This window comes from Caenorhabditis remanei, chromosome V (assembly GCF_010183535.1).
Source record: "Caenorhabditis remanei strain PX506 chromosome V, whole genome shotgun sequence".
Classification (NCBI taxonomy): domain Eukaryota; kingdom Metazoa; phylum Nematoda; class Chromadorea; order Rhabditida; family Rhabditidae; genus Caenorhabditis; species Caenorhabditis remanei.
Genome location: NC_071332.1, coordinates 21573118 through 21601095, shown reverse-complemented (window position 1 = coordinate 21601095; position 27978 = coordinate 21573118). Strand labels below are relative to the sequence as shown.

Genomic DNA, 27978 nt, shown 5'->3' with positions numbered 1-27978 from the left:
TTTTTCAACAATTTTCAAGTTTTCCGGACTTCCGTATTCCACGGGATTTTTGAACTGAAAATAGAGAATTTTTGGCTAAAAATCCGATTTTGAAGCTCAAAAATCGCTTGGAATCCGAATTTGGGGATTTTCAACCTGTAAATCGTGAAGTTCCGGGTTCAAAATCTACCTTTTTCTCTCTTTTTTCTCACTATACCTATGTTATATATAGTACCCATTGGTATCTATAAATAGCCTCCTCTGATGTATTAATATCTTCAAAAAGACAGAATTGGAAACCCTATAAAGATCACAAGAGACAACTTTTGGAGAAAGAAATAAAAAGAAGAAAAAGAGAAGAGATTATATATTATATCATTGTGATGGGGATAGACTAAAGATCGAAATTTTCATGTTTTTTAGAGAAAAGTTGAGAAAAATGTTATAGAAAATCCAATTTCCTCTCGCTTTTTCAATTAAAATCGCAATTTTTCCAATTTCCAGAGGCGTTTTTAATTGAAAATTTGCTCTGGAATTTCACATTTTTGGATGAGAAAATGAGGTTTTCAGTGGGAAAATTTGAGTCTAGAAAGTCGATTTTCAATCCAAAATTGGAATTTTGTGCTGGAGATTCTGGATTTGAACCCAAAAAATGGATTTTCATCTCTTTTTAAAGCCAAAAACGTCATTTTTCGAGACAAAAACTCAATATTTCAGTCCAGAAACTGAATTTTGAGCGTAGAAACTCAATTCCAGTCCAAAAAGTTGATTTTGAGTCCAAAAAACTCCATTTTGTGTCTAGAAAGTCAATTTTCAGTTCAGAAAATTAACTTTGACTCCAAAAAGTAGATTTTGAGCCCAGAAACTGAATTTTGAGCGTAGAAACCGAATTTTGAGTCTATAAACTCAATTCCAGTCCAGAAACTGAATTTTGAGTCCATAAAGTCTCATTTAGTACCAAAAACTGAGTCTATACTTGCTTTTAAATCTGGAAACTCAATTATTAGTCCAGGTAGTGGATTTTCCGAGTTTTTCGACTCAAAAACTGAAATTTTCAGTCCAGAAACGGAATTTTGATCTCGGTTTCAAGCCAAAAATGTCATTTTTCCAGCTCAGTTTTCCAGCTGTTCAGAAACGAAAAATCAAGATAAAAACTGATTTTCCGGTCTTTTATGGCAAAAGTCAGTTTTTAGCTCATAAAACCAAGTTTTCAGACGGAGAAAATGAATTTCCGAGCTAAAATTCCAAATTTTCAGCTCAAAAACTCAAATTTTCCGCCCTAAACGCTGCTCTTTCACACACTCTCTCTCTCTCTGTCACACAGGGTGCTGTTGATATATTTCCAAAGATATTTTCAGCGGGAATATTAAATATTCGAAACCGCTTGACAATGTATACATACAGTATAATCGACTTAAAATAAGTGAATTCAGGTGGAAATAGACGGGGGGAAACAATCGAGAGAAATATGTGCTGTATGTGTTTGGGCGAATGATTTATGTTGATTTTCGAGAGGAGGCGACTAGGAATTGTCAAGGGGAAAGAGAAAAGGGGGCGGAGCCTATTTGTATATCAGAAAAAATCAATAAAAATCACAGAAAAACCGACACCAAAAGGGAGAAAAATGATAAATCAATAAATATATAAAACTGGCAATATGCATAGGACACAGGAGGTGAGGTGAGGGGAGTGAGAAAATAAATAAATAAATACATAAAGAAATATATCTGAAAATTTCAGATTATGGCATATGTTTGAGACGATTCACCACATCTTCGAGGAGTGAGATTTCCGCCTGAAAATTCAAAATTTTGTGGGAAAAATGAGATTTTTGGTCAAAAATTGAGTTTCTGGACAGAAAATCGAATTTCTAGACTCGAAATTGAGCTTCAAAACTCAAAATTTCAGATTTTTAAGATGAAAATTGAGAGTTTCAGATTATTTTAGTAATTTATGAGGTTAATGCTTTGGGTGTCAAAAATTGAGATTTTCAAGTAGAAATTCCAAATCTCCAGCTTGAAAAACGAGATTTTAAGACAAAAATTTCATGATTTTCTTATCGAAATTGAGTTTTTCAGCTCTAAGAACTCGATTTTCCATATTTAAAATGTGGTTGTATCGTTGAAAAATTGACAAAAATAGGAAATTTCGCCCGAAAATTCAGATTTTTACCTCAAAATTGGAGATTTTCTACATTTTTCAGTGAGAATCACAGTTTTTGAGCTCTGAAATTAAGATTTGGAATACAAGAATCGCGGATTATTAGCTCAAATTCTATGAGTTTCGAGTTTTTGAGCTCTAAAAACTCGATTTTTCAGCAGGAAATCAAGATTTTTGTCGATTTTCAGATTTTCAAGCTGAATTCAGCATTTTTGAGCTTGAAAATCGAGATTTCCGGACGAAAATCGCGGATTCTAACTGAAATTTTCATGATTTTCCCCTCAAAATTGAGTTTTTGAGCTCTAAAAACTTGATTTTCAAGCCGTAAATCATATTTCCCTGTCGAACCTTCGTGTGTTTCTTCTCCAACTCGGCCAAATCGATCAAATTCTTCTTGAACGCCTGAACTCGTCTCACTTTCAGATCTTTCAGCTCCGTCTTCGCCAATCCGGTGATCTCTTCAAACTTTTTACACGCTTCCGCTTGTTCTGCTTCTGCCTGGAACAAAAATCAAATTATGAGGCTTTTGGGGGTGAAAAATAGCCTTGTAAGCTATAAAAACCGTCAAAAACGCCCAATTTACCGAATATTATATCAAAATTGAACTAATTGTGGCTTTTGGGGGGTGAAAAATATCATTTTTGACTCAAAAAACGCCCAATTTACCTTCTGAATCTCTCGATTCTTGGCTCTCGCCCTCTCCAAATTCTTGTTCGCCGCCTCGTAGTTCGCCAGACATCTCATTCGTCGATACAAAAGGTCTTTGGCCGCCTGGGTGTCACGAGTGAAATAATTCAAAGTGTCACTCAATTTCAGCTCTTCGTCGTTCGATGCACGAGATTCAACCTGGAAAAAATGAACTTTTTGCAGGAAAAAACACGTTAATGGAGCGCCAGACAGCTGAAAATGGGGGATTTAAGGTGGTTTTGAGAGAAAAACGCGTCAATGACACACCAGGCTCTCAAGAATGAGCTAAAACGCGGCAACGACGCACCAGCCACTCGAAAAGCCATAAAAACGCGCCACAAACACTCCAGACTCTCTAGAACCAGCTGGAACGCGTCAAAGGCACGCCAGATAGTGCAAAACGATCGAAATGCTTGGAAAATGCGCCAAAGACACTCCAGACTCTCTAGAATCGGCGGGAACGCGACAAAGACACACCAGACTCTCTAGAACCAGATTAAACGCGTCAAAGACACGTCAGATTTCCTAGAATCAGCTGGAACGCGTCAAAGGCACGCCAGACATTCCGGAATCAGCTTAAACGCGTCAACGACACGCCAGATAGTATAAAACGATCGAAATAGGCAAAAATGCGTCAACGACACGCCAGACTCTCTCTAAAAACGCGCCAAAGACACGCCAACCTTTTTCAGCTTCATCATCGCATCGGCTCCCTGAGCAAACGTTCTCGCCAGCTGCTTATTCGGCTCTCCGCGAGCAATCCGTTCGAAACAGTCGCCAATCTTCGAGAACGACACGACGACGTCTGAAATTTTGGATTCTGAGATTCAGAAGACGTCAACAACTCACTCTTCCTCGCCGCATTCAATTTCTCGGCTTTCGCAGCGGCCTCCTTGATATGAATATTGTATTCAACCATATAGTTTTTCTCCTTTTCAAAAAACTCGTCGACATCTTTTTGACCGGAGAGAAGAACTTCGTCGGCGGATTGAGTGAATCGCTTCCAGAACGATTCGACTTGCTCCTTCTTGTTTTTTCCACGCACGGAGAGCTGGAAATTAAGAATTTTAAGGGGGAAATGACTCAAGGGGGCCCAGAATCTTCCCAGATGACTGGAATCCAGATTTTTAAGCTCTAAAAATTCGATTTAGAGCGAAAAAAGTCGAATTTTCAGGTTGAAAATCGGAGTTTACCGCCTTGGAATCGTATTTTCAGCCATAAAGATTGATTTCAGCTTAAAATCTGAGCATTTGAAATGAGAGTAAATGGCTCAAGGGGATTCAGAATCTTCCCCAGATGACGTCATCAACCTCTCAGGAAATAGAAAATGCGCTTCAAATCTCTAATTTTCGGCTTAAAATTATAAATTTTGTCGAGAAATTCAGGTTTTCTATTAGAATCCGCAATTTTATAGCTTGAAATCTGGATTTCAAGCTCAAAAATTCTGAATTCCTGCTTGAAAATCTCAATTTTATAGTTCAAAACCCGTTGAAAAACCAGCATTTCTCGATAAAATTTCTACTTTTTAGGCGAAAATCAGAGTTTTGAAGCTCAATTTATAATATCGTATGGAAAATGCGGGGTTTGGTCAGAGATATTATAAATTGAGCCTGAAAACTCAAATTTTCGCCTAAAAATTGGAAGTTTTGTCAGTTTTTCAATTTGAAAATGGAGATTTTCAGCTTTTTTTCAAGATTTAGCCTGTCAGATAGCCTAAAAATGTTCCAAATGTCTCTAAATCCAATCAAGTAGCCTAGAATTTTCACAGTCATTTTCAGAACCCTTCAAATTACACAAAATCACGTCTAACCAGACTTATCACGGGCCGGGCCGGGCCGGGCCAAAATCAGGAAAAATCTCGGCCCGGCCCGGCCCGTTTTGAAACATTTTTTCAAAAAATTTCTTGTTTTTCAACTTTTTTTTGGAAATTTTTGGAAATTTTTTGAACTTTTTTGAAAAAAGTATAGTTTTCGAATAAACATTTAAAATTAAATCAAAATGTGAATATGTATGATAATTAAAGCATTTTTACTCTTTTTTTTCGAAAATTTCAAAAAAAAAATTGGTAAAAATGGGTACCCATTTTTGAATCCGGGCCGACCGGGCCGGACCGGGCCAAGAGAAATTTCGGCCCGGCCCGGCCCGGTCAAGAAAAATCTCGGCCCGGCCCGATTTTTGACAAGTCTGCGTCTAACGGTGAAAAATGGCCGAATTCCAGTTAGAATGTGGATTTACGCCCGTAAATCGACACTGAACTCGTATTTTTTCTAAATGGATGCTTTTCTAGCTGAAAAATAGCGATTTTTCGACTGAGTTCGTGTTTTTTGGCTCGGAATCTTCCCAGAATGCTCTTAGCACTTGAAAACCGTTCCAGATGGACTCTAAACGTCAAATAATGGCTCAAAATCATTCAAAATAGTCTAAAACTACTTGAAGAACCACAGAATCTGCTCTATACCTCATTCTCATACTGCAAAAAGATTCTGAAATTCTGATCGTTCTTGAATACGGGATGAGCGGCGACTCTCTGCAAGAACACCTCATGCATTGCGACAGTCTTCTTGAATTGTGCCAAATAGTCTCTGAAAAACCAAAATTTAGACCTAAAATTCAAAATTTTCAGGCATTTTCAGTCTGAAAATCTCTGAAAATCCCAAAAACTCACTGTTCCAGATCATGTTTCATCTTCAAAAACTCCTCTTTCGTCATCGTCGCCTCGCCTTCTCCGAGTTTTTGCAATTTCTCACGAGACGAGTCGAAATTCGGTTTTGGAGGTGCAGGAGGAATCTGAAATTTGCCGTTTTTTCGACTGGCTGGCGTGCCTTTGGCGCTTACAATGAATCCAGCATAAGCTTCGTTCTCTTCGAGTGTTCCGTGGAGCCACAGGAATTCTTCGTGCTCTCGAACCACCGCAGTCTCTGGACGCATGTCTTGGAGGCGGGTTCGAGTGTGAACTGTGTATTTGACCTGAAAAAATGCTTCTACTCAGAAATCATCACTTTTCACTCAAAAACCAATCGAAAAACTGGTGGTTTGGGCTGAAAATCAAGATTTTTGAGGTTTTTATTGAAAAATCTCATTTTCAGACCTCAAAAACGCGATTTTCTTCGATTTTCTTCGATTTTCTACTCAAAATCAACATTTCTAGCATAGAAATAATCAATTTTAGCTCAGAAATTGGAGTTTCTAACCGAAAATGTGCTGAAAATCAAGATTTTTGCGGTTTTTCAGTGAAAAATATCATTTTCAGAGCTGAAAAACATGATTTTTCCTCGATTTTCCACTCAAAATCCTCAATTTTAGCTCAGAAATTGGAGTTTCTAACCGGAAATGTGCTGAAAACCAGGATTTTTGAGGTTTTTCCGAGAAAAAATGATGAAAAATCATTAATTTTCACTTCAAAACCAACCGAAAAACAAGAGGTTTGGGCTGGAAATAGAGAGAAAATCGTGATTTTTGCGGTTTTTCAGTGAAAACGGCCTCAAAAACACAATCTTCCCTCGATTTTCCACTTAAATTATTCATTTCTATCTCAGAAATCATATAAAATACCATTTTTAGACCTCAAAAACACGTTTTTCGACGATTTTTCACTCAAAATCCTCATTTTTGAGTCGTTTTCCACTGCAAAAACCCCTACCTTATCCCTCTCACTCAACGCATCCGAGATATCCACAAAAATCGAGTCGGCCGAGTCCATATCGATGTTGATTTCCTCGGTTCGATGCTGAAAAACTCGATTTTTTCAGAATAAAAAACCACAAAAAATCAATAATTTTGTGGTCATGTGAAATGTGTGTCTGTCGTCTCTTATCTCTGATGACACCTGTCAATTTTTTGATATTTTGCAGAGATTGCAACAAAATTAGTGATAAGATAGTAGGAAATTATGTTTTTTGGCTAAAAATAGGTTAATTTGATCTGAAAAATCCGTTTTTAGCATGAAAAAATGAGTTTTTTGTGGTTTTTTAGCCTAAAAATACCCTAAAAACCCAAATTTTCGTTATAAAATCGAGGGAAATTGGAAATTTTTGGTTAAAATAGCATAATCCGAGCTGAAAAAATCCATTTTTCACTCAAAAAACGGGTTTTTAGCATGAAAAAATGAGTTTTTTTGTGGTTTTTCGACTAAAAACACCCTAGAAACCAGTTAAAATCACTCTTACATTCCGATTCTCGATCAACGACGAGTACGTCTCTTCTGCTGCCACGTTGCTACTCGATGACGTGTCTTCTACAACAGGAGGCTCCGCCCCCTCATTTTGCAACGTGTCGCCCGTAATATTGGTACGGGCGGTACGGAACGTCTCATCGACGTCTTCTTTCTCATCGTTCAACGAGATTTCGACTTCTGATGTCTCCGGTTGCAACGGATTCGCGAAAACTTCCTCGCCAAGCATTCTGGAAGTGGGAAAATGGGTTTTTCGGAGGGAAAAAAATGACTTTTTGGTGGGAAAAATGGGTTCCCGATGTGGAAAAAGAGGCGGAATTTAATTTCCGGAGGTTTCTAACTCCAATTTCCGTCGTTTTCAACTAGAAAAATGAAGTTCCAAAATTTCGCAACGTCTACCCCATTTTTCACCTCGAAACCCCCATTTTTCCGCATAAAACCATAAAAAATAATACGAAAATCAAGATTTTAGCGGGGTTTATTGAAAAAAAAGAGGAAAAATTGTTTATTTTCGGCAAAGTTTAGTGATCACAACGTTTCGGTCGATTGGCGATTCGAGAGGTCCGCAAACACCGAGTGGTTTGTACTGAGTACGCAAGGCCGTTCGGTGTCAGTGCGCATTGTCGTTGTCTACCGTAGTACCTGCTAAAAAATTGAGAGGAAGCTGAAAAGCGCCCTTCGAAAAGAAATCAGCAGCGATAAAAATCGTGTCGGGCGAATCGATTTAAAAAACTTTTTTGCAAGTTTTACTATTTTTGACAGATAAAATCTACAGAGAATCTATCAAAATGCAGAATGATGACGGTGGTGCGGCCAACCGAGGAAACCAAGAAAAGGAGCGAGATGGCGACCCTCTACTTTCTCTGCACTATCTCCTTATTGAGCTCCAGCTTCGTCGTTTCTGGCTCTCTCTCACAACATATTAGCATTTGGAATATATTGATGAAATTTTTTCGCATATTTTCCTATTTTCAGTGAGATAACTGGGTTTTTGTGGGCGGTTTTAATAGGTTTTCTTATAGTTTTTTGTTGGTTTTGTGTGATTTTTAACTTTATTTAACTTTATTTGTGCTGAACGCTTCAAAAATTTTAAAGCTTGAAAAAAATGCTGACACCCCATTTTATGTGTTGAAACATTTATATTTTAGCAAAAAAACAACGTTTTTTGAACGATTTTTTGCTAAAAATCAATTAAAAACTCAATTTTCCTGGTTATACCCCGTATTTTACTCAATTTTTCGCAAAAAATGCTGAAAATCCAATTAATTTCCTCTGGATGGTACGGTAGACAACAACAAGTACGCAGTTGTACGCAACCACCAAGTAGCGGCGGATTTTCAAACTAATTGCTTTTTTGAAAGCGAAAACTTGGAAAATTGATTTTTACTCTAACTAGGGAATGGCTCGCACAATGGTTGGAGATACACAACATGATATATATCGTTGGAAAGCTGACGTTTCCCTGATTCCGAATCTATATTCAGTTTTTGCAATGGCGCTCCCAGTTTTAAGAAATCCGGCTCCAAAGTTTGGATAAATTTTAGTGCTAAAACTCGAGTTTCCAACCCGCGTGTTGCCGCAACACGTAAACCCATTCGGGGAATAGTTAAATCAGCGGTCGAATGGTCGAGGGGGTTACAGGTGTGGTAGTAGGTGGACACTCTATGGTTCGATTCCTTGCCTTTTTCCTTCTTTTTTCTTTTTTGTAATCCTCGTTTTTGGGTCCCATGGTCATCACAATGTGTCAGAATTCGGTTTTTGAAGCTTTTCGAGTCTATATTGACGTTTTAAGAAAAATTATTTTTTCCAAGAAATTCAACTTTTCTGTGTCCATGGCAGGCAGTCAGAATTTTTTTTCGAAAAATTTTCGTTAAAAGTTAGAAAAACAATAGAAAATGTTATAGCAAGGCATAAAAATTATTTTTTCCAAAGTTTACTTGTCTTGTTGCTCTGGTATATACTTTTTTTGAAGCAACTACTCTGCTTCTTATGTGGTGATTCGAAGTTAAAGTCGTAGTGAAGATCTCTACCACGTAAACATGTTGGAATCTAATATCAAAACGCATTTTCTATTGTTTTTCTAACTTTTAACGAAAATTTTTCGAAAAAAAATTCTGACTGCCTGCCATGGACACAGAAAAGTTGAATTTCTTGGAAAAAATAATTTTTCTTAAAACGTCAATATAGACTCGAAAAGCTTCAAAAACCGAATTCTGACACATTGTGATGACCATGGGACCCAAAAACGAGGATTACAAAAAAGAAAAAAGAAGGAAAAAGGCAAGGAATCGAACCATAGAGTGTCCACCTACTACCACACCTGTAACCCCCTCGACCATTCGACCGCTGATTTAACTATTCCCCGAATGGGTTTACGTGTTGCGGCAACACGCGGGTTGGAAACTCGAGTTTTAGCACTAAAATTTATCCAAACTTTGGAGCCGGATTTCTTAAAACTGGGAGCGCCATTGCAAAAACTGAATATAGATTCGGAATCAGGGAAACGTCAGCTTTTTAACGATATATATCATGTTGTGTATCTCCAACCATTGTGCGAGCCATTCCCTAGTAAATGTATCATTTTTTAGCTGCAAAAGTCGATTTTCCTCTGGAAAGCTGGAAGTTTTATATGTATTTGACATTTTTAATCCATTTCCTGCTAAAAAAATACTCATTGTTTTTAAATTTCACCTTGACTTCCAAATTACGCCGCAATTCCCAAATTTAGTCACTACTTCACTACTAATTCGCCAAAAAAACCGGCACTTCGACGATCTACGCACTCTGGGTTAAGAGAAGAGACAACACAGCTGTCTCTTATCATTGTTTTCTTCTTAAATTTCACCGTTTTTTTCGGTTTTTTTTCCGAACTTTCATCATCCTCTCCAATCCTTTGCTTCAAAAGTCATCCGGTTTCCTTTCCTTTTTTCTTGTTATATTATATTCTCATTCATATATTCTTCTCTATGCTGTCAGTCTTTCCCCCTTTTTTTCTGTTTCTTGTACTATAGTGGTGGCTTCTACGCGGGTGAAATGAATGGGAGGTAGATCATCATATAATAGAATACATCACAAATCCCTGTCAAGGTTAGTACATGTTTACACATGTTCGATCTTCCGGTTTTGTTTTGTCTTTTAGATATTTTTTCGAGATGAGAAGAGAAGATAAAGAACACGTGATTGTTTTTGTGATTTTTGTGATTTTTAAAATTAGGAAAGTGATCTACTGATTTTTTGTTTTGTTATTGTTATTCAAAAAACTCATTTTTTGGCAGAAATTTTTCGATTTTCAGTAAATTTTCAGGCACAAACACATTTTTCAGCAAATAATCCACATAAAATCGCTTTTTTTCATCTGGAAATCCGGAAAAATAACCGAGGCGTGATTTTTTGTTTCGTTATTTAAAAAAATCTGTTTTTATCAACTTTTTGCCAGAAATTTTTGATTTTCAGTGAATTTTCAGTCACAATTTGATGTTAAACCTGATTTTCCATTCATTTTTCTCATTTTTCAGCTAAAAATCATTTGAAAATCCGGAAAAATAACCGAAAAAAATAGCGCAATCCCAGACCGCCCGTCTAGATCGGTGTTTGCGTACAATTGTGTACTTGGGCATTGTCTACCGTACTCTCTTGGCTATTTTAGGCTTAAAATGTTATTTTCAGAAGTTTTAAAGTAGTTTTCGAACAGATTTTTAGTGGTTTTTGTTATTTCTCATCATAAAAACCTGAAATTTCGATTAAAATCTTCAAAAACCATCAAAACTGCTAATTTGGTGTTTGCGTACAATTGCGTACTTGCCATTGTCTACCGTACTCCACTGCTAATTTTGATTCGATTTTGAGCCGATTTTGAGCCAATTTTCACCGAATTTTCACCATTTTTCAGGCAAAAATGTCGTTATGTCGTCGGCGGAGGGACCCAATAGCCGACACAATCTACACACTATCCCCCTTCAAGCGGATATGTGTCATTCTCTTCGGCGCCGTCTCAATCCACCTGACAATTGGCACTTATCACACGTTTGGTATCAAAATTTCCGGAATTTTCAGTTTTGAAACAAAAAATCAATTTTTAGGCAACATGCTACCGTATATGGCCTCTTACATGCGTAATTTCACCGATCCGAGTGTCAGAATTGAGCATATGATGTGGATCCCAACGTTTCAGGGTTGTTTTCCGTTCGCTATGGTCATTGGTGGCCTAACTTCTTCCACTTTTAGTCCGCGAGTCTCCGCGTTCATTGGATGTGCTCTAGTGACGTGGGTTTAGTGGGAAAAAGGAAAAAATGAGTTTTTTTTTGATGGAAAATCGAAATAATTCGGATTTTTTCCTATAAAGTCGATAATTTTCGCCCAAAAATTTTAAAAATTTGCAGATCGAGCGTCGCCCTATCAGCATATGCAATTCAACACTCATTCGCCATGTTCTTCATTGTCTACGGTCTTCTTTTTGGTCTCGGATCCGGAATTGCATATGTTACAGCGGTTTCGACGGCTATTAATGTATGAAAGTCGATTTTTAGCGGTTTTTGGTGATAAAAAATGGGTTTTTGAGCGATTTTTAGCGAGAAAATCACGTTTTTTGATGATTTTTAGCCCATTTTTCTTCCAGATAGGCTCCGCCCACTTTTACCTCACTAAAGTGGATTATTAGCAAGATTATTAGCAAAAAAACGGTTTTTGAGCGGTTTTCAGTGAATTTTTGCCGTTTTTTCACCCAAAATCACGTTTTTGGATGAATTTTGACCGATTTCAGTGGTTTTTTTCCCCAAAATCGCTCAAAAATAGGCTCCGCCCACTTTTACCTCATCTCAGCGCTTTTTAGTGAAAAATCGGGTTTTTGAGCGGTTTTCAGAGAATTTTCGCTGTTTTTTTCACCCAAAATCACGTTTTTTTCGATTAATTTTAGCAGATTTTGGTGTTTTTCTTCCAAAATTGGCTCAAAAATAGGCTCCGCCCACTTTCAGCTTATCAATTTTTTGCAGTGGGCCCCCGACAAAATAGGTGTCGTCTCAGGCATTGTGGCCGCCGGTTTCGGTCTCTCCTCTTCGATTTTCGCTCCAATTCAGACGTGGATCGTCAATCCGATGAATCTCCCAGCGACAAAAGACGGGTTAGCCGTGGAGCGCACTTTCATCGCGCGCGAATTTCAAATTTTTGCAGATATTTCGTCCAACCGGAACTCCTTCATCGTGTTCCATCACTATTCACCAAATTGGCACTGATTTATGGATGTATGCAGGCGATTGCACTGATTGTCGTCTGTGATCCACCGTTTCGGGTAAGCCACGCCCACTTTTATCGATTTTTTGCGCCAAATATGACGAAAAACCTTTCAAAACTCCGCCCATAGTTTTGGAATTTTGCAAAATACCAGAAAAGGGGCGAAGCTTAAAATTTGGAAGTTTTGATTTTCCCAAGCTCCGCCCACATTTTGTAAAAAATCGAATTTTTAAACAAAATGGGTGGAGCCGATCCCAGAGAAGGGGCGGAGCCTAAAATCATTAATATCACTTAATATTGTAGTGACAAAGCAACAAAACTAATTGGGGAATCTTAAGCCACGCCCCTTACATCTAGGCCACGCCCCTTTTTCTGACATCATCTACAGATCCGTCACTCTGGTTTGGGTTCTCTATCCGAATACATATTCTCTGGCTCCGCCTCCTCCCGGTATGCCGGAGTATCGTACTCGCGTGTCCGCCTTGACGAACAGCAGGAGGCCACGCCCCCTTCTTCAGATGACGCCCCGCCCACAACTACAACGGTTTGCGCGTGTTGTGTTTTGTTGTATGGCTCCGCCTCTTTTCTGAAAAAGGGGCGGAGCATTTTTGCATGGTTTTAATGCTGTGACTTTGACTGCATGCATCTATATATATAATCTGAAATTTTTTTTTTGAAATTTGAAAATTTCAGAAATCTCGATCCAACGAATCGATAGCGAATGATGTGGATGATGATGAGGAGGACGATGACTATGAGCGACCAGTTTTTGATAATGGTACTGTAACTACATAGGCTCCGCCCACTTTTAGCGCTTTTTAGTGAAAAAATCTGGCTTTTGAGCAGTTTTCAGAGAATTTCAGCCGTTTTTTCAGCGAAAAATCACGTTTTTGGATGAATTTTGACCTTTTTTCCGAAAAATCGCACAAAAAGTGAATTTTTAGCCCATTTTTGTGAAAAAATCGGGTTTTTGAGCGGTTTCAGAGAATTTTGACCGTTTCTCCCCAAAATCGCTCAAAAAATAGGCACCGCCCACTTTTACCTCATTTTAGTGAATTTTTAGCGTTTTTTTTCTAGAAAAACGGGTTTTTGAACAGTTTCCAGAGAATTTTAACGTTTTTGAATGAATTTTTATCTGGACGTTCCTCTAGATAGGCTCCGCCCACTTTAACCTCGTTTTAGAGAACTTTTTAGCGTTTTTAGTAGAAGAAACGGCGTTTTGAGCGGTTTTCAGAGCAAAAATCACGTTTTTGGATGAATTTTAGCCGGTTTTTTCCTCAAAATCGCTTTAGAGAAAATTCCAAAAAATTGAATTTACAGACGAGGATACAACAATCCAATTGTCTCCGAATGAAATGCTGAAATCTCCCACATTCTACTGCCTTTTCGCCGCCTTATTCTGTTGCTCATTCTATGCGAATATGTTTTATAATTTATACAAAACATACGGAGAATCATTCATCGAAGACGATATGTTCATGGCAATGGCCTTCTCAATAGCCTCAGTGGCCAATGCAATCGCCCGTATCGGTTGGGGATATCTGACGGATCGAACGAGTTTTCAGATTGCTCTTTCGACGGCGACTTGTCTCGCTTCGGTGTTTCTTTTGACAATGCCGATGACGAGGGAATTGGGAAAAGGGGCGTTTCTGTTCTGGTTGACGGGCACTTTTGTGTGTATGGGAGCGACGCATGCGTTGTTTATTACGGCCACAGTCAAGTGTTTCGGAAATCGGCATAAGGCTAACAATTATGGATATCTGATTTTGTCAACGGTAAGAGAGTCTGGAGTTAGATGGAGATACTGAGGATTCTGGAGACCCAGAAACCCCATTTTTGAATCCTGGAGGCTCAGAAGAGATTTTGATAACACTGATGGTTTCCTGAAGATTCTGATGATCTAGCAGAGAATCCTGTTCCTGAGGATGATTCAAAAGATTCTCACGATGTTAGAAACTTTTTAGAAGATTCTAATGATTCTAACGATCTAGAAGAGGTTCTTGATCCTTAGAAGGATTCTGAAGATTCTGGGTTTTAGAAGCTTCAGAAGGCCTATCAGGAAATTCTAAAGATCCTGAGAATCCCGAGAATCCTAGAGTGGATTCTGATGACTCTGACGGATTCCTGAAGGTTATAAAGATCTAGGAGAGGCTCCCGAGCACTTAGAGGATCCTGTGGATTCTTGTGAATCTAGACTCATATTAATGGATTCCAGGAGGTTCTGAGGATCGTTGAGGTCTGGTTTGAAATCGAAAACGTTGGAAAAATCGATGTTTGGGACGAAAAATGAGTAAAAACGGGGGATTTTTAGCGAAAAATGGTCAAAATCCGGATTTTTGGATAGAAATGCGAGTTCTAGAGGCAATGTTTGGAGTTATCACCTTCAAAATGAGGATAGATTTAGAGGATTTCTGTTGATTCTAGGGAACCTTGACTCTTATTAGTGGATTCCAGGAGATTCCTTGAATTCTGGGGATCCTAGAGACATCTCCTATAGGGTTACTGTAGACTCTGCAGATCTATTATAGGATCCTGACTATCATGAGATCCGTCTCTCTTGAAGACTCGATTCTAAGGATTCTGAGAATCTTGGTGGGTTCTCTACAGGACTTACCAAGCTTCTCAGAATCTTCAGAACCGAGCCTTCTGGAGCCATGGATTTCAGGATACTCTTTCAAGCAGGATCCTATAATAGATCAACAGAGTCTACAGTAACCCTCTAGGAGGTGTCTCTAGGATCCCGAGAATTTTAGGAATCTCCTGGAATCCATTAGGATTTTTCACTATAATTCCCTAATTTTCACTCATTTTGATGGTGATAACTCCAAACTTTGACTGTAGAACTCGCATTTCTATCCTAAAATCGGGATTTTGACCATTTTCAGCTGAAAACCCCTGGTTTTACTCATTTTTCGTCCCAAAAACCTAAAATTTTTCCAAATTTTTCGATCTCAAACCAAAACTCAAGGATGTTCAGAATCTTCTGGGATCCACTGGTAGAGTTTTAGATTCCTTAGAATCTTCAGAATCCTCTAAGTGCTCTCCTAGATCTTTATAACCTTCAGGAATCCGTCAGAGTCATCAGAATCCACTCTAGGATTCTCAGGATCTTTAGAATCTTCAGAATCCCTAGAATCTTCAGAATCCCTAGAATCCTTTGAATCTTCAGAATCCCTAGAATCTTCAGAATCCTTAGAATCCCAATCAATCTATACATTTTCAGACAGCAAGCGGCATTCTACTCGCAGCAATCTCACAATTCTACTTGAAAACCATCGGCTACACATATCTCTTCATTATAACCTCAATATTCCCCTTCTTCGCATTCATCATTATCTCATGTATCCAATGGACGCCTCAAGGCAAATTAGTCACCTAATTAGTCACCTAATTACTCAATTATATCATATGTATAGTTTTATCTGTAAATTAGTCCCCACCACAACTCACCGGTCCCTCCCTCATTTTTCTGTGTGACAGTATTCCAGCACCCATGACGGTTATGATATATATTTTATCTTGGAATATATACGAATTTTCGGTTTAAAAATATTTTGAAAACAAATTAGAGGTTTGGGCATTAAAAGGAAAATGTTTAGACTTTCAGAATATAGGCATTATTATACTCATTTGAACGGGCTTGACGCGCTAGAAATTTAAAATTCATGGGTCTTGACACGACACGGTTATGACAGATGTCAGATTTCCAGAATTTGCTGGAAAGTTTTCGCACATAGGAACAGGTGAGAGCCAGAGATGTTGGGAAGTGAAAATGTTCTTCTCCGGAAGTCGGAAGTTGGAAGTAAAATTTCTTATCCGGAAGTCGGAAGTGAAAAAACGCCCGAAAATCAGTGGAAAATTAGTTTTTTGCTGAAGAAAAGCCAATTTTCTGTCCTTTTAGACCATTTTTCTATGTATTTCTGCGAAATTCACTTTTCCGAAATTCCACCGTTATGGAATGACGGAAGTCGGAAATAAAATTCCTTATCCGGAAGTCGGAAGTCGGAAGTTGGAAGTGAAAAAAGCCCGGAAGTCGGAATTCCCAACAACACTGGTGAGAGCGCATTAATCATAAGTGTGAAAACGTCTGTTCTCATTGTTCTTCTCTTTTGCAGACAGTCACTTGGCAGCCATCTGTCCCTTATCTTCTTGGGAAATCTAATAGATGATGACGAATAGACCACACCGTTCAAATAAGGTCAGACTGGTAGAATACAGTCAGTTGTCTTTTTCACTCCCGCAACCGAGCACTCCTTTCCATACCCAGATAGACACTGTCCTATTGTCTAACCACAAACCACCTGTTCACTTATCTCCATGGGAAATCTATCTTATTAGACCAGCAGATGGCGGCCTTCTTTTTAGACTCCTCCCACTGCCCCCCTCACATTGTCTTCTTGGCTCAGTCGTCCACTTTTTCTCTGTACTGGATGGTGACTTATCTACAGGGTGGCTAATAAGTATACAACGCCACTATTTCTTTGATATTGGACCAAAAACCGATTGAATCAACAAGAAAACGTTATTAATAGTTGGAATATACGTATTAGATTTAGTATACAAAAGGAATTCGATGTTGGATACTTTGGCTTTGATACAGGCCTTCAGACGAACGACGCCAAAATCGCCTGTGCGCCGCAGGTAGTCGACGTCGACTTCGTACCATATCTTCTGGAGGACGGTCTTAAGAGCAACGGCCGTGTTGTAGGAGATCCCTGAGAACTTGCTCTTCAAATATTCTCATATGATGAAATCCATCGGATTCAGATCCGCCGACGAGGAAGGCCTAAAGTCGTTGTTCCGGTAGCCAGCAAAATAAGAGAAAGGGCGATTTTTGTTGATTTTGAACCGTGTGACGTGGTCTAATTTAGTTGAGACATGAAAAACGACCAGCATACTGCTGAGCTGTACAGGGAAACAGAACGTCATTCAAAACCAAGTTCTGGTTGACCCCAAGTTGATTTTGGCATCTCTTTCAATGAAAATCAACAGAGTTCTAGCGTCAGATGTAACCCCGGCCCATACAATGACACTTTTAGGAAAAAGGCGGGGATGGGCCTAGAAAAGTTTTGAGAACCTTCTGTCAGCTTGTGACAACAATAATTTCTGCTTTTGACACTTGGAAAAGGGCTCAGTAGTGCAAATCTTATCATCAGTCTAGATTACGCCCGACACGCGGCGCACAGGCAATTTTGGCGTTTTACGTCTGAAGGCCTGTATCAAAGCCAAAGTATTCAACTTCGAATTCCTGTTGTAAACTAAATCTAATACGTATATTCCGACTATTAATAACGTTTCTTCGCTGATTCAATCGGTTTCCCGCCGATTATCAACGGATTTTCAACCCCCAATGGCGTTGTATACTTATTAGCCACCCTGTATCTTCTCTTTTTTATTCACCATCTTTGAGATATATCCGAAACCATTAATTATCTCGTACTCATTATCCCTATTTGCTCAATAAGTTTACAAATTAGTGTATTCTTTTTCAGTCGTAAAGTGGAGCGGACCAATAGGAACCAACCGTCGTGAAGGAGGAGGAGTGGTCGATTGCGAGATGCCGTTCGGAAGAAAGCGAAAAAGAGTGAGTGGGGTCATGTTAGATGACTATCATCGTGAATTCACAAAATTGAATTAATTCTAAGAAACTAGTTTTCTAATTATCTTTTCTGATGATAGTCATGTACGCTGAAGGCGGTGGGTTGCCCCTTCGGGAGGTACTATAACCCGATGTTAAATGACTATCATCGTGAATTCACCACAATTAGAATCATATGTATAGTTTTATCTGTAAATTAGTCCCCACCAGAACTCACCGATCCCCCTCATTTTTCTGTGTGACAGTATTCCAGCACCCATGACGGTTATGATATATATTTTATCTTGGAATTTATTTCGTAATAGAAAAAAGGTAAAACAACATTGAGAGAGTCCAAAAATAACTTATAGGGGGATTTTATTAATTCTAGGACAATTTGAGATTTAGATGATTCCACGCTTTCGCTGCTCGTCGATCGAGTAGCAGTACAATTCGCATTCCTGCTTAGTTCTAGGCGACCGCCACAAATTAAAGTCCAACTCTGGGCAATAGGGGAAAATGTAGGGTTCGCACTGGTCGGTGTTGGTGAACCGATTCACTCGGCGGAACCATCTGTGCACTTTCTGGGCGGGGTCACGGCTATTCAGGGTGACGTTCGGGCAACCGTTGACGATGAGATCGTGCCAGAGGATGAATGGCATTGGGTCGCAACCACGGGATGGGGAACCGATGGGACATGCGCACAGCTGAAATTTAATATATTTTTTTTTCAATTTTTAAATATTTTTTTCAGTAACTATAATAAGCTCAGCACAGTTCTTACAACCGCGCTCTACCGAAATTTCGTTTAGAAATGTCATTTTTTCTCTGAATCTCTCCATTTCGCACAGAATTTTCTTCGGTTTTTCGGTAGAGCGCGGTAGTAAGAAGCGTGCCGCGCTAATATGGTGAACTCTGAAATTCCGGATAGACAGAGCATTCTGTCTGTCTGTCTGTCAGTCCTGATATCCGGATGTCCTTGTGGATCCGAAGCGGCCTGTCTGTGTATTCGGATGTCCAGGTTTACAGGTTCAGGAGGAGGTATTTGGCTCCAGATTTCAAATTTTTCCGATTTTTCGAATTTTTTTGCGAAAAAATCAGGTTTTCGATGAAAAATTCAAATTTTTTAATTGGTTCTTTTTAATTGGTTTTTTGAAGCCGGGCTTCCCCAAGAATGGAGATAACAGGAAACCGGGAGAGTATTGGTCTGTCTGTCTGTGTGTCCGGATGTCCGGATGTCCAGACTTATAGGTTCAGGAGGAGGTGGACAGCATACTTGTCAAGGTCCGGGTATTTGGCGCCAAAATTCAAAATTTTCCGATTTTTTTGGAAATTTTTGAATTTTTGTCGCGAAAAAGTCAAATTTTCAATGAAAAATTGAAATATTTTCAATGTAAATTTTGTTTTAATTTCCAAAAAATTGGTCCATTTTCGATGAAATTGTCTGTCTGTAAATCTGAATGTCCGGATGTCCACAAGACTAATGGCTAACAGATTCTGTCTAGGACTTTCCGTCAGGACATAAATCTATCTGTCTGTGTGTCCATAACTCCGGATGTCTGTCTGCCTGTCAGTCCTAAAATCCGGATGTCCAAGCGACACTCCATCATCAAGCATAGTTACATTGACATTTTGATATTAAAACCCTTGTAACTTGGCTCAAATTTATCCTAGACAAAATTTTCAACACAGATACAGAATCCTCACGTCTTCAGCCTTGGCGGTAAATTTTGTAAAAAAAAAGGGGTCTCTGCACTGTCTAAATGATCTAGGCTCAGAAATATAGTCATTTTTCAAGCTGAATCCCCGTGTAACTCAGCCAAAATTGGCCCTAGAAAAATGCTGAATACAGATTCAGATTCCTCACGTCTTCTGTTGTCCGATAATATGGAAATGTGGAGAAAAATCCTCTAACCCCTGACCGCTCCTCAAATTTCTTTATCGGGTCATCTCGATTCAAACCGCAAACTGGTTTCGTTTCCCCCTCTCTCTCTATTTGGATTTGAATTCGTGTGTTGAAAGAGAGAAAAAACGAAACAAAAGAGTAAAAGTGGAACACCGCACCGACAAACACACAGTTAATGGAACGGGGAGGGGAAATGAGAGTGATTGAATTGGAGATCAAGATTTGGGCGGAAAAAAGAACGGATTTGAATTCGAAAGGAAACGGCGGTACAATTTATAGGATCAAACAGACCAAGAATAGAGCTTCATTTTTGTAGTTGACAACTTTTTTGCACGGGCTCTCCCTAAAGAGTTACATCTCGACAAAGTAATTTTTCCTTCAAATCGGCCAAATGCGATTTTTGAGCTGTCTTCTTAAAATAACCATAACTCTCTAGGGAGTGTCCGTACAAAAAAGTTGTCAACTTCAAAAATGAAGCTCTATTCTTGGTCTGTTTGATCCTATAAAAAGTTATTTTGTTGGACAATCAGTAACACTGCAACACTCTCTCAAAGTTTAACATTTTCAACTGAAAATGGCAAAAGTTGATAGCTTTTTGTCCGGTGCTGTATACTGTACTGTAGGGATAACGCGCTCTATGGAGAATAGAGCTCTCAATGGAGCACATTTGCATACATCGCCTTTATCAAGACTGGAAATGGTCCAAAATACACAATTGCGACCTTTTACTCAATTTAGAACGATTTCCAGATGCCTCGCTTAGTTTCGGATTTTTCATGTCTCTCGGTAGCTTCTGACAGCGAAAAAATGGTTTGGCGCAGTCACACTTTAGAATTTTTTATACCATTGGGTTGATCTAGTCGAGGGCTACATTTTTCTAGTTGACCATTTTTCGATAGCTCCGCCCACTTTTGAGATATGCGCATTTAAAGATAGAAGACCACGATCTATTGGAGGAGCGGCAGAGAAACTCTCGTTTTTCTGCACTCTTTTTAGCTAGAGATGTGAAATTTTTAAAAAGAGGATGTCTAGACAGTTTTAAGAAATGTGAAGTTGATATGATTTCAGTGAGAATTCTGAAAATCAGACTTGGTAAAAAGTTGTTTAAAAATTTTTTTGAAAATTTTGGAAAATGACAAGTTTGGAGATCCCGTCACGACTTTTCCAGTAACCCCACTATTCCAAGACTTGGCATATACACTAATCAGACTACGAACTACATTTTTCCAGTTGACAACTTTTTGATAGCTCCGCCCACTTTTGAGATATCCTCACCTGACACCCGTTTCTCTCTGTGACGACTGCACAATCCAATCCGGTACACAACATTGGTGGACAATTGTCGACGATGAGTTTACCCAGATCCGCAATTACTGCTTGTTGAGATCCTGGAGAAAATTGGGGTAGTTATAATAAGATAATTGGTCGGGTGGATAATTGGTTTTTTTTTCAAAAAAAAAAAATCAAATTTTTTCAAACCTTCGAAAATCGATTAAAATTCAAGATTTTTATCACAAAATCTATGAATCCAGATAGTTGAAATCATGAGGATTCAGAATCTGATTGTAAATTTTAGATAGAGTTCAAGCTCCGCCCCTTTTTAGTACTCAAACTTGAACACTCCCAGAGTGAACCAACACCCAGAGTTTTTGAGCTACCAAAAATCTGATTACAGATTCTGAATCCTCACATCTTCAGCTTTTTAACCTTACAAAATTAAGTAAATTATTATTTTTTTTTTCCCAGTGGAAACAAGCTGAAACCACTCACTCTGCGCAATAACAACGACGGAGGCAGCTGAGAAGACCGCCAGAACGGCGTATAATCGAGAATTCCGCATGGTTTAATCTGGAATTTGTTGACGGATAAAATGATGAAAAAATTGATTTAAAAAAACATAAAAATAAAAGAGAAAATAGAGGTTTGAGAATTGGAAATTGAAAAAAACAATTCTGAAAAAAAAAATTTTGGATTGTTTTCAACTTCAAGATAGCGAACCTTTGTTAAAAGAGGAAAGGTTTAATATATGTTTAATATCATTAAAAACCTAAAATTATGAGCTTTCAGAATTTGTTTACAATTTTGCGGTATCGTGATAACTTACTGAGATACAAAGGTTCAAAGTTTGACTTTCCAAAAAAAGGTTTGAGAAAAATTTGAATTTTCAAGTTTGAGGCCTGGTAACTTAGCTAAAATTCAAAATATTCAAAGAGTGTTATATGCCATTAAAAAGCTCACAATTCAAGCTTTTTAAATACATTTTCAGATTTCTACTGCCCTAAAACCTGACAGAGGTACACCGTTTTTAATCTTAAAAGCACTGAAAATGAGACGTTCCCACTAGAAGTGATGTATCTCTGTGCTAGAAATATTTCGGAAATAGTTTTAAAATTCTCACATTCAAAACTATCAATTGGTGTAAAACACTTAAAAATGATCAAAATTCAATAATTCTGCAACAAAAAATCAAAATTTAAATTTTCCGCAAAAAACCAAAAATTTACCAAATTTTGACTGTTCAGAAACTATTAAATCTAGAAATAAATTATATCATTGTATAGATAAGAACCCGGCCTTCATTTTTCTAGTTGACCGTTTTTCGATAGCTCCGCCCACTTTTGAGATATACGCCTTTAAAGAGCGACGGAACGCTGAGGACAAGTTGGAGAAGGAAGAGCTGTCCGTTTTCAAGGCGCATATCTCAAAAGTGGGCGGAGCTATCAAAAAGCTGTAAATTGTAAAAATGTAGCTCTGAATTTGATCTACACAATGGTATAAAAATTTCTTACATTAAATACAAATTTAACCGTTCCTAACTACTATAACATAAGAAAATTATCACTAACTATAAAGAAACGTCACTTCTTCGTTAACAACGCCTTAACAAGAAGTGATAAAATCAACGCATTCAACGGGATAAGAAGGCGTCGGAGGGACAGAAAACGAGAAAAACCAAAAAAAAAAAGAGACGACGGATAGGCGAATAATTAATGGGGTGGCTAAACATGAGGGGGGATTCAAAAAGGGAGAAGAAGGAGAAGAGGGGAAGAATGGAAGGTGATTAATTGAGCGATTCGAAATGTGTAATGGGCGTGTCCTTGTTAAATTTTATGAGATTTTGTATGGATTTCCATGGATTTTTATGGATTTTGAAACATTTTGATGCCATACTTTGACCAGTCGCCGTGGTCTTCTGTAAATTTCAAACTTTTTCAAAATACATGCATTGTGTAGATCAAAACCGGGGCTACATTTTTGTAGTTGGAAATTTTTTGATAGCTATTCACGCCTTTGAGATACGGGTGGTCAAAGTTAGGAAGAACCTGTGAAGAATCGGGTGAAGGAGAGACGCAGAGAAACGAGAGCGCTCTCGTTTCTCTGCGTCTCTCCCTCATCGCCGCTTATTTTTGGCCGCCCGTATCTCGAAAGCGTGAATAGCTATCAAAAAACTTTCAACTACAAAAATGTAGCCCGATTTGAGATCTACACAGTCATATAAAAAATTTAGCGAATTTCATTACAACAGGATTTGTGGCAACGCTTCAAAATATCAAAACCATAAATAACTATCAAAAAGTGACATAAAAATTTCAACATTTCAAGTGGATCACCACGGAAGTAGCCGAGTGGGGAGGCGAAAACGAGGCGAAATGAGAAGAAATTTTTTGGAAAAAGAAAAGAAAACAGACCGGTTTTTTCATGTCATGTCATCGATATATAGCATATATATGTATCTAAGAGATATGCATCGAAAATCTCTTCATGTGAAGGCCAACGGAGGCCATGTGAGGAGAAAGAAGGAGGGGATGTTGAAAATTTGATGAGGGTGTTAAAGGAATTCAGAATTAAGGTATATGAATGTGTAGATCAAAAGCAGGGCTACATTTTCGTAGTTGATAGTTTTTGAATTGGAGGGGAGTCTGGAGAGTTATGAGGACTGGAAGAGTTATGGGGGTGCCTTACTTCAAAGGCGCAAATCTCAAAAATGGGCGGAGCTAGATAAAAACGGTCATCAATAAATATATAGCCCTTAATGTGATCTACACAGTGATATTTTAAAAAATTACAGATTGACAAATTTTGGATGCAAAACAACAACGCAAAAACGTTAGCTGGTGATCCTCTTAAGGCTACCTGACTTAGAATGTTTATATCTCAAGAGTGGGCGGAGCAATAATAAAGTTGTCAACTGCTAAAATATAGCCCTTGAATAGATGTTAATGCTCATATAAAAATAATTGAGTTTTTATCCAAGCGAAATTCATGACACCGTTTCTAAGAACGGCCATACCCTCCGGCGCATCTTGGCTTCTAGCTACCTGTCTTTAAAGGCGCATATCTATAAAGTGGGCGGCGCTATCAATAAGATGTCAATTACGAAAATATAGCCTTGGATGTGGTCTACACACTGATGTAAAACAATTTGAGTTTTGACAAATGCCAGAAGCATAACAATGCTTTAAAAGGTAGTCTAGACGCAATTTTCCCCCCGTTCGGGTTACCTATCTTCTAATACATTTATCTCAAAAGTGGGCGGAGCTATCAAAAAACAGTCAACTAAAAAAATGTAGACCAGGACTTTATCTAAATGATTGTTTAAATAAATTGGATTAAAACTATACCCAGACTTAACGGCGCGCTCCTGTCATAGCCGAAAAAGTATTCTGGATCAGTAGTAAGTACTAAGTAGGCCATGCGGCTTAAGTAGGTCAAGACGGTCGGTTCTAACCAGTTCTAAGCTTAGCACTTAAATGTGAAATTTCTCTTTTTTTTCTAAGATGTTTAATCCTTGAATCTCGGAATTTCTGAAAACTAGACACCCCGGCGCCAAGCGCTCAGTACAAATCAGTACGTGAGATATCTCGTATTGCACTTTTCCGAAAAAAAGGATTTTCTGGTCAGAAAACTGAAGAAAGTGTGATCTGGGTGTGTTTTGATCACCTTTGATCAATAAAACACAAAAAAACTGTATTAGAAGGGCAATCCCTGGGTTATTCACCTACCCCGAAATAGAGTGGGTACCTTCAAGGGATGAAGCGTAAATAAAAAAGTCAAAAATTTCCGTCTGGAAATTAAAAATCTGGTTTGAAATTGATATGATTAAAAAGCTGAAATTATAAGCTTTCTGAATATTTAATTAGTTTTCCGCTTGGTAGAAAACCTGCAGAGATACACGGTTCCAAAGTTAGAGGGATGAGGTGACCAACGATATATCTCAATGAAAATCAATTAAAAACTAAGTTTACTATAATATAATGAAATTTACACATTTAGATAGCTGATATCATGAGAATTCAGAATCTGGTTTTAAATTTCTGATAGACTTAAAACTTGCGGAGCTACATCCCATTGATGTACGCAAACTTCAACACCCTCTAACTCCATGTGTTTTTGACCTACTAAAAACTAATTATGTATTTGGAAAGTTTAGAACTTTAGCTTTCCATTCATAACAAAATTCTATTCAGAAACTATTAACAATTTTGAGTTACAAGCCCCCAAACTATTTTTTTTTGGGAAGATGCAACATGAGAAGAAGAAGAAGTGGAAGGAAATAAAACAATGGCAACACATACCGTCGACACGACGCAATTCGGAAACAGACACCGACACTAATGCGATAAAAATTGGATAAAGAAACTGCCCTGATGATATAAGATATCAGTGGGGGACACGATTATCCTTTTTTTGCAAAAAAAACACACAATGAGTGATGTAATCATCAGGTTTATGTTAAGGATTTTAACAACTAAATTTTAGGAAATTGGTTGAAACACTCAACAAGGGGAGTAATAATTGGTAAAACCATTTGCATCGCTTTGTAGTCTAACTATTTAGCATTTATTGTTTGTACTCCATATTTTTATGTTATTTGTCTGATATTGCAGTTAAAAACACCAAATATCATATTACCGTACTCCGTCAGAGTCATCGTAGGAGTAGATGTGCCTTGGCGTTTTAAAAGTTATTCTCGGGTTTTACAATAGCTGAGTAACACGTGTAATTGAGTCTATTGCCTCAACGGAAGATTTCTGTGCAGAACTGATAACTGAATTGGATTCTTTCTACAAAAATACCCCTAGGAAAAGATTTTTGTGGTATGATCCCTAAAAGGAGGTCATGTCACAAAAAAATATAAGGTCTCTCCCAGAGTTGAGCAAAATACGTGGAATGACAAATTAAAGATCTGGAAATGAATTTTCGGAGTCTCTGACAAGGGAACTCTTTGGAGACGCCACTTTCAAAAAAACCTATAAATTGGGTCATAAGTATTTTCGACCAGGGGGAGTCCATTTTTGCAGTCAAGACTTGCTAAATGTCTCTGCGAGCCGAGTTATGAGCTCTCAAACTTTCATATGATAAAGCTTTTTCAAATGGAATTCCAAATAGGCAAGTAGTATACACAAGATTTTCTCATATTTGCAACGTATGAGCACAGGTAAACCGCTGGGGAACACAAAAGGGATCGCGCGTATACGAGGAAGATTTGGAATTCCATGTGAAACAGCTTGATTATATGAAAAGACTTGAGAACTCATAACTCGGCTCGCAGAGACATTTAGCAGGTTTTGACTGCAGAAATGGACTCCCCGTAGTCGAAAATACCTATAACCAAATTTACAGGTCGTTTGAAAGTGGTGTCTCCAAAGACTCCCCTTGTGAGGTTACATTTGTACTAAAAACTGCGTAAACTTTGCAAAATCTTGACGAAAACATTGAAAAAGTGATATTAAGCAAGAATATCCTCTAACAATGCCTATAACATCTCAGAAATCATCAAGATATCCCGAGAGATGGCAACAGATAGAAATTGGATAAGAACAACAGAATCTCCTTCTGCATAATATCAATTGATTACATAAGAAGACATAGCCCCAAGAGACCGAAAAAACGAGAATCTCAAGGAACCTGTCTAATTGAAGAGAGAAGCGGATATGCATTTGGGGGGATATTTCGACACTGTGGGGGATAAAGCGGGTATGCTTCTGCGGTGAGAATAGGAGAAGGGAGGAGGAGGTCTTCGGAATCGGAAAAAAGGAGGAGAAACCCGCTCTCCTGTTATTCTAAAGAAGGGGAATGAGGAAGGAGAATTTTCGAATTTAAATGTTGAGAGGAGAGGCTTTTGTGAAGTGATTGATTGATCGGAGGGATATAGATCAAGAGGTGGGAGGAAGGATTTAGTACACATGGACTGTAGACGAACAGGGAGACATATACAGTACCGCTCAAAAGTAAATTAAGTTCTACCTTTTTCAGTTGAAAATGCTCAACTTTGAGAATGTGTCATAGTAAAACTAACTGTCCCACAAAATAACTTTTTATGGGATCGATTAGACCAAAAGTAGAGCTTCATTTTTGTAGTAGACAACTTTTCTCTACAAAAACTTCCTAGAGAGTTATAGTAATTTTAAGTCGGCAGCTCAAAAAATCGCACTATTTTGCACTGAAATGGGTCGATTTGATGAAGAAATCGCTTTGTCGATATGTACCTTGCTAGGGAGTGTCCGTACAGAAAAGTGGTCAACTTCAAAAATGGAGCTCTACTTTTGATCTGTACGATCCATTAAAAATTTACTTAATGGGACAATCACTGATACCATGACACACTCTCAAATTTGGTCATTTTCCACTGAAAACAGCCAAAGTTCAGACCTTTTTGTCCGGTACTGTAGTGCAGATGGACTATAGAGAAACATGGAGACATATAGCTCCCGTAAATCGATTCCAAGCTTCTGTAAATCGACACAAAGCTTCCCTTAAATCGATTTCTACCTCCCGTAAATCGACATCTAGCTCCCGTAAATCGACTCTTATCTTCTGTAAACTGACTTCAAGCTCCCCCTAAATCGAAGCACAGATTTTCGTGAATGGACACATATTGATAATGTAAGCCACAAGTAGATTTACGAAAAGTCGCGGGGGAATTCAGGAGGACAATGAATCGTTTTACGTGAGCTATATGGTGATTTACAGGAAGCTGTAAATTTACGGAATCTAAATGTAGATTTACGGGAACTTGTTGTCGATTCACTCAAATTAGATGAAAATTTACTGAAGCCCAGGACTACCTGTCTAGAACTGTCTGTATCTCGAAAATGAGCGGAGCTAACATGAAATAGAAACCTACAAAAATGAAGCCCTTGATAGCAGCTACATTTCAAGGAGATTCTCAAAATACAGTTTCTACTTTACCTTGTCTGTAGTTTGTACTGTCTAGACACCTCCACGCTAATTATAGTGCCTATAAACTTTCCTCCTTTTTAGCCACCG

The 27978-nt window shown here is 38.2% G+C and overlaps 3 protein-coding genes across 3 annotated transcripts; 1 reads left to right on the top strand and 2 right to left on the bottom strand.

Moving 5' to 3' along the window:
* Window positions 1–2406: 2406 nt before the first annotated feature.
* On the bottom strand, window positions 2407–7226 carry GCK72_021849 (uncharacterized protein; the record flags this gene model as incomplete). The annotated part of the gene is made up of 9 exons (XM_053734534.1): window positions 2407–2637; window positions 2806–2985; window positions 3510–3631; window positions 3676–3877; window positions 5285–5408; window positions 5492–5613; window positions 5662–5793; window positions 6467–6553; window positions 6993–7226. The coding sequence occupies 9 exons, from the start codon at window positions 7224–7226 to the stop codon at window positions 2407–2409; spliced, it is 1434 nt and encodes a 477-aa protein (XP_053583447.1).
* A 3666-nt stretch (window positions 7227–10892) lies between these two features.
* GCK72_021848 (uncharacterized protein) lies at window positions 10893–15602 on the top strand (the record flags this gene model as incomplete). Its single annotated transcript, XM_053734533.1, has 8 exons — window positions 10893–11025; window positions 11077–11260; window positions 11377–11503; window positions 11986–12113; window positions 12164–12281; window positions 12917–13001; window positions 13544–13998; window positions 15447–15602. The coding sequence occupies 8 exons, from the start codon at window positions 10893–10895 to the stop codon at window positions 15600–15602; spliced, it is 1386 nt and encodes a 461-aa protein (XP_053583446.1).
* Window positions 15603–18205: 2603 nt separating this feature from the next.
* GCK72_021847 (uncharacterized protein) lies at window positions 18206–21547 on the bottom strand (the record flags this gene model as incomplete). The annotated part of the gene is made up of 3 exons (XM_003105260.2): window positions 18206–18508; window positions 20983–21095; window positions 21478–21547. The coding sequence occupies 3 exons, from the start codon at window positions 21545–21547 to the stop codon at window positions 18206–18208; spliced, it is 486 nt and encodes a 161-aa protein (XP_003105308.1).
* Between the last annotated feature and the right edge of the window lie 6431 nt (window positions 21548–27978).